This window comes from Alosa sapidissima, chromosome 11 (assembly GCF_018492685.1).
Source record: "Alosa sapidissima isolate fAloSap1 chromosome 11, fAloSap1.pri, whole genome shotgun sequence".
In the NCBI taxonomy this organism is placed as follows: Eukaryota; Metazoa; Chordata; class Actinopteri; order Clupeiformes; family Clupeidae; genus Alosa; species Alosa sapidissima.
In genome coordinates, this window is record NC_055967.1 from 7,209,664 (window position 1) to 7,216,109 (window position 6,446).

General features: G+C 39.9%; 1 protein-coding gene across 3 annotated transcripts; it reads right to left on the reverse strand.

Annotated features, from left to right (window-relative positions):
• isl2a (ISL LIM homeobox 2a) lies at positions 1-4,387 on the reverse strand. Of its 3 annotated transcripts, none has more exons than XM_042110579.1 (6): positions 4,194-4,387; positions 3,524-3,713; positions 2,875-3,137; positions 1,852-2,135; positions 1,204-1,371; positions 1-779 (listed from the first exon to the last, which is right to left on the reverse strand). In XM_042110579.1, exons 1-6 carry the CDS (start codon positions 4,249-4,251, stop codon positions 741-743), a joined length of 1,002 nt encoding a protein of 333 aa, XP_041966513.1. In that variant the 5' UTR covers positions 4,252-4,387; the 3' UTR covers positions 1-740. The 3 variants fall into 3 exon arrangements, with proteins under 3 accessions (XP_041966513.1, XP_041966512.1, XP_041966514.1); XM_042110578.1 differs by having other exon boundaries at positions 1-792; XM_042110580.1 differs by lacking the exon at positions 4,194-4,387 and having other exon boundaries at positions 1-792; positions 3,529-3,644.
• Positions 4,388-6,446: the final 2,059 nt, after the last annotated feature.

Sequence of the window (6,446 nt, forward strand, 5' to 3'; positions counted from 1 at the left end):
GGATGTAAACAGAGGTTGTCCATATAAATGAGTAACATATCTTCTGGATATAGATGTCCATATTTTTGTCATGTAGAGTTCTTCAGACATAAACAGCACTTAACATAGTTTATTAAGTTCAATTCTTAATTCTGATATGGACGGACGTCCCGACAATAAATAACAATAACTTACTTTTTTTCTTGAGAAGTTCAAACAATCAGTCTTCCATCCGATAAGATAAAATATTTTACAAGAGTCAGTTTTACACCATCTGCGGAGATCATGCGCAATGGACAAATATGTGTCTCTGCTGCCTCAAAGAACTAGGAAAATCATTCGCGTGTTGATAAATCTATACAATGGCCATTAATGAATACTGTTAAAACAGACTAAAAGAAGAGGAGTCTGGTTCATAACCCAAATCAAAATCGTTTGTTTGTATTCCTCGGGGTATCTTCTGGTTTTGATGGATCCATAGAAATTTTATCAGATGTGATGCCAGAGGTAAGGAAACTAGAATTCGTCCGGGCAAGTCTCTCCTAGTTTTGGCAAAGTGTATCTTCACATTAAGATCCATCGTGTAGGTGTCATTTTAATTAATCCTTTTTCTTTTTCGAGGTTGTGAGGTCATCTGTTCTCATGCAGGACGCGCGGGAGCATGCTGGGACGGAAGCCACTGGTGAGGGCCCGATCTCACGTCTCTACTGGACTCGGGACCATGCTGTTCGGAGTGTCCGGTAACTGCGACGACAGTGAAGTCACATCGCTGCCTGACGAATTGCCCAGGGAACCTGACTCTGAAAATGACACCTATATGAGAGAGAGGTGAGGAATTAACACAGAATCCCTAACAATCTCCACATTTTCATCCTGGCGATGCTCACCAATTTACGGATGAAGTAGGCTAAGAAAGAACTGTTTCTGGCTTTCCACATAGCCACATATTTCGATTTCCATATTTCCTAACATAATGTGGTAGGATGTTCGATTAAACTAGAACATCTAAATTAAGAGTTAAAACATGCTTAGATTTACAAACAGGGCTGTGACTACAAGCAGAAAACTTTCCCATCCTCATAGTTTGTCATTACTGAAATTCATGCGTAATATCAAGATTTGTAAAGTTATATTTACGGTGTCTTTGTAACTGTTGTTATGGATGTGGGTTACAGGCCTGTAAAATGTGGGAGTGAAATCATAACATTCCGGTATGTCCCTTACCAGTTGTTGGAAAGCAGGCTGATCCAGGTCACTTTGTAAGGCAAATTCACTTAAGGCTTTCCACGGTGGCTGATACGTTTGTACTTCGACTGGATTCCCTTGGACAGTGTTGTCATGTCTGATCGGACTGCCAGCTACCAGAGGCGTACCTGTTAGGCCCTGCAGATTCTGGAGGAACAAGTGCATAAGATCAATTTGCAAGAAAGCCTGAGATCGAGCAAAATATGTCATGGTGATGATATACTCTGAAATGAGTTTCACGTTACGCACTCAACATGCAATCAAGAGAATGTCGGAGAAACATCTCACACTTTGGCTAAATCTTGGACATATTCTGTCTGTCTCTTTCGTGTGCAGGCTCTCTCTCTCTCTATCTCTCTCTCTCTCTCTCTCTCTCTCTCTCTCTCTCTCTCTCTCTCACACACACACACACAGCTTACATTTCTTTATCATTATATGAGGTGTGATTTTATTTTTTAACACTAGGCCACTTCAATTTTGTTATGGTTTTCTATATGTTTCGTATGGATTTCAAAAACGAACCCTAAAGCACAAGGTGCGTTTTTATGTTACGAGAACATTTGGTAACAGAAAAGCCTGATTTTCGGTGTTAGGTGGGAGAACAAGAATAACTTGTAGCCTACTTACTGTTTTATCACTGTGATGCTGCTGTTGAAGTTGCTTCATGAGATTGGCCCTCTTCTTGTCTTTACAACGTTTGTTTTGGAACCACACTCGTATTACCCGTGGGCTCAATCCGGTCATCTCCACCAACTGTTCTTTCATTAAAGCGTCCGGTCGAGGGTTTGCATTGTAGCAGGTTCGGAGAGTGTGGAGCTGTTTCTCGTTCAGCACTGTCCGTACACGAGTGGTTTTTTCTGACTGTTTGTGAACGTGGTTCCGGTGTGGGGGCTGCCTTACCGGCACAGGCTCTGTAGAGGAGAACATTATTACAAACAAACCACTTTACATTTTTTACACTTTGTTGGCCTACTCTTGTACCGTTTGGATTTGTAGTCTAAGCTTACTCAAAGCAATTTACCGTAAATTATATTTACATTATACAGCCTGATAAAAATAATAATAAATTATGACACAAATTGATAAACGCAATACATGCTTAACACGTCTAGGCCTGCATGTTAGATATTTAGACATGTAGGCCTATACCTTTACACGGTGGCTATTTTGTTTTGCAGTGAATAACACGGTGGTTTAAAACTTGAGATTATGGCTAAACCAAAACATGAAATATTTACGCTAAAAGTCATCTGAAAAAATGTTACATGTTATCTTTTACAAGAATGTTACTTTCGATTATTTTACTATCAGTCAGATAAATTTTAAGAGCACAGTGATTTATTTTTCTATTAATAGTTATTTGATGTAGGCTAAAGTGGTTGATCACAATATATAGTGTAGGCTGTGTCTAAGGGAAAAATAACCAATGGTAGCTCTAGCCATGGGTTATTGGTAGGGCCTATCCACACACTTATCCTACAAATGAATAGCAATAGGCCTTATGTTAACACACACTATCTATACCATTTAGCCTATTTAAATGATGTTGTGGATAGCCTGCAATAAGCATTATTATTATTATTATTATTATTATTATTATTATTATTATTATTATATAGTCTATAAGATTATCGTTGTTATTGTACTGACCTGTCAAGTGAATGGATCTGCTAGAGTGAATATTTCCGGGGCTGATGGGACTTCCTGCTGAGCTGCGGTCCATCAGTAAGCCATGATCGGCCCGGCACAGCAGTTCCTCGTCTCGCAAAGAGAACTCATCTCCGGGGAGGAGATGTCTACTACACACGGAGCATCTGAAACACTCCATGTGATAAACATTGTCCCGAGCTCTCATGACTAAATCGCTGCTGCAAAAGCCGATGTTACATTTTGCGCACTTAATCCCGAACAACCTGGAAGAAGATAAATGTAGGATCAAGGTAAATTCCTAATATTTCATAGTTGGGCAATATTTAAAATACAGACCGTTATTGATTGTGAATTAAGAAAACAACACTGAATAGCAATGATTTAGCAAGTTATGTTGGTTGATCGAGTCTAAATAAATTAAAATAGCCTATTTGTTTTATTTGGATATAGGGGCTTAACAATTTGCCCCGAATTGTGTCTTTGTTTTGCCACAGGACACGTTCGTTCTTGGTTCACTACGTTCGAATGACATTAATGCCCATTTCTTTATTTTCATTAATCTCGAAAACTCTGCATTTGAGAGGGCCTTTTTTCTAAATTCCAAAGCTCTGAAATCACATTTTTTTGAAAAAGGTAAGAAAACTCCTACCTTACGTAATCTCGTTTGCAGTAGGTCTTGCCATCTCGAACGAAGCAAGTGCATGTCTCATCCAGGTACTGGCTGCATTCCGCGCACTTCAGGCAGGCTGCATGCCACTCGAGGTCTGGGGAGACTCTTAGGATGTACTGGTCATGGATCTGACTTCCACAGCCGACACACATTGCGATTCCGGACTTCTCTGTGGAATGCACACATTAATAGGCCTATTACCACCTGCACATCCTAACCCCTGACACTGTCACTGACATCCTAGGGTATGCATTTGAAGGCGCACACACATATTTTCCAGTTTGGGTCAATGTATCCATATTTGTCAGGTCATGCCATTTTTATGGGTCTCTCTGCGCTGTTTCTTTCTTTCTTTCTTTCTTTCTTTCTTAGTTTGTTTCAGGGTTCAGTTGTTCTCGCATAGGCTATAGCCTACCGTTAAACCATATGAATTGAGACTGGAATATAGGCTTAAGGTATAAATGTGTTTTGCACCTCTACAATATCTGCATTCAGGCCGTCTGCATAGGCTATTGCTACACTGTAAATGGATTTGATTAGTTCTATGGTTAGGATATTTAACAAATGAACAATAAAGCAATCACTTGTTTAAAACACAAACGACGTTCACATTTCTGTAGGCAAGTTATAGAAAAGAGACAGGACTTACTTTTGGAATGATCCCCCATATCACCCAAGAAAGAAGAATGGAGAAGAATGTCCACCATACAGGAGGGATTGCGCAGAGGGCGATAGATGAAGAAATGGAGTGGGAAACTGTCCCGTCCTTGGCTGACTAATAACTTCTACCCCAGCAGCGAGAAGCCTAGTGGGAAGAGCGACGTCCGACACGCAGCCTGACGTCACACGAAAACTTGGACCCGAATAGGCTACGCTAAAGGGGCTGAAGAGGTTAGGCTAGGCAGTACTGTATGGGCTTTTTGCCGAGGAAATGACAACAGACAAACATTCATTCCATCTACAAGCTACCTTTGTTAAAGCAAATTTCAAAGAATTTCGACGACCTAGGCTATTTCTCGAACCACCTCCTCTGCCTAGGGTAGGTATTCTGTTGCCTAGACGGGACAGTCTGTCAGATGTCAATTATTTCCTTCAGATGTCAATTGTTTCTATTCGAAAAAACAGGACTACAAAGGCATAGGCTACACCACGCGTCGTGAAATTTAAACTGAGTGCAAGCGCCTCTTGAGCATTATGTAGCCTACTAAAAGTATTTGCGACATAGTCTAACTCATGAGGCGCATCCATGCAATATCTTTTTAACATCATTATGCTCTGACCTGGAGCCCCCTTCTGGCAAAGGCTTGTAAGTACGCTTGGAAATCAGAGTAGGAAACGTTCTGCATGATGTGGTTCAAACATTTTCATCCCATAACATTTTCACAAAACTGTACACAAAGACTAGTCAGATTATAATTTATCATGTACATCTGTTAGCCCCTTGAGCCGTGGATCTGCTCAAGGTTTCTGCCCCCCCCCCCCCCATAAATGCACAAATAGGCTGACACCATATATGACATATATGCATGTGACAATACATTTCCTTGTCTTGTCTTGTCTTGTCTTGTCTGTTTATCATGTACATTTCGCTATGCAATTAACCTACATGTTGAAGTTGAAGATTCAGTCAGCAGCATTTCCCTTATAGCCTAAACTTGTTTTAGCTTAAACTTGCAAAAATACTTCAAAGAACCTTAAAGAAACAGCCCAATACGTCACTTTTTAGGTTCATTGTGACCATCAAGTTGGAAAGAGATGAGAGTACCGTAATACTTTTTTCTAAGTGGAAAATTTTAAATGCTGAAGTGCACGTCCAAATTACCAGGCTTTCGGTTTCGAAGTTTTACTGTGGTCAACCATAGAATATATCCTGTTTGTCACAACAGGATAAGGATGGGGCAAGAAACAACAGGAGTATTCTGTAAATCAAATGCAGAGAAACGCGCAAAGCAGACTTTTTTCTTAACAGTCTGTAGCGCGACCAATTAAAACCCAACGCTGAATATTGTACGCTCAGTCACATGCGTCGAACCTCACCTCTGACAGTGACATTGACCCTCACCCGCCGCTAAATTAAATTTGGCTTCTAAACTTGCAGAGGCTGTGGTCTATAAGACTGGTCAGCAGTTTAGAATTCCTGTTCGATAAGGTTTCGTTGATTTTATGTATTTTTTTGCTCTCTACTTTTTCCATCGCAACATAACCTAGGCTATTCAGTATCCAGGCATGCAACTGCCACAGTCCGTTTTCAATATTGTCTAACCTAGGCTATTCTATGTCAAATTCTTGATCAAATAAAATAGCCCATATCTTGCGGTTGGCTATTACACAATAAAAAACGGGATATGCTTAGCCCATGGCTTGGCCCCTCAAAAATAACAGGCTACACATTAATGCTCATCCTCCTGAACAGAATTAGAAGGGTTTTTTGTATTATAATTATTATTTTGGCCTATCTTTAGCCTAGTTTAGTTTGCCTATAGCCTAATCTCAGATGGGCCTCTAAGAATTTATTTCATAGCCTACATTTTCTCACTGACATAGAGGACAGCGACACTTTTAGACCTATGGAATTCTTCATTTAGCCAAATTTACCTAACTAAATGTAGGCTTCATTTTCGAGTAGCCTACGAAGCTTAATATGTCAGCCTATACCCTAATTTAACGGGAAATATATTGCAAATATGGCTTTAAGAAAATAGTGTAAATTGGGCTGCTACGGATATTTGTTTTTGACATTATTCTACAGAAAATAAGATTTTTTCTTACGCAAAATAATTAAAAACTGAGTTTATCTGCGCAATAGTATAGCATCATTGGTAGGCCTAAGACATGCTCGATCATTTTGACAATAGGCCTAACACAGGTTTCATCAAATTCAGACTGTTGCTCTGTTGACTAT

Coding starts and splice junctions, on each gene's coding strand:
- isl2a (XM_042110578.1), bottom strand. CDS start 4,251: ATGGTGGACATTCTTCTCCATTCTTCTTTCTTGGGTGATATGGGGGAT. Junction 3,714..4,193: donor TATGGGGGATCATTCCAAAA/GTAAGTCCTGTC, acceptor TGCATTCCACAG/AGAAGTCCGGAATCGCAATG. Junction 2,136..2,874: donor CAGATCCATTCACTTGACAG/GTCAGTACAATA, acceptor TCTCCTCTACAG/AGCCTGTGCCGGTAAGGCAG.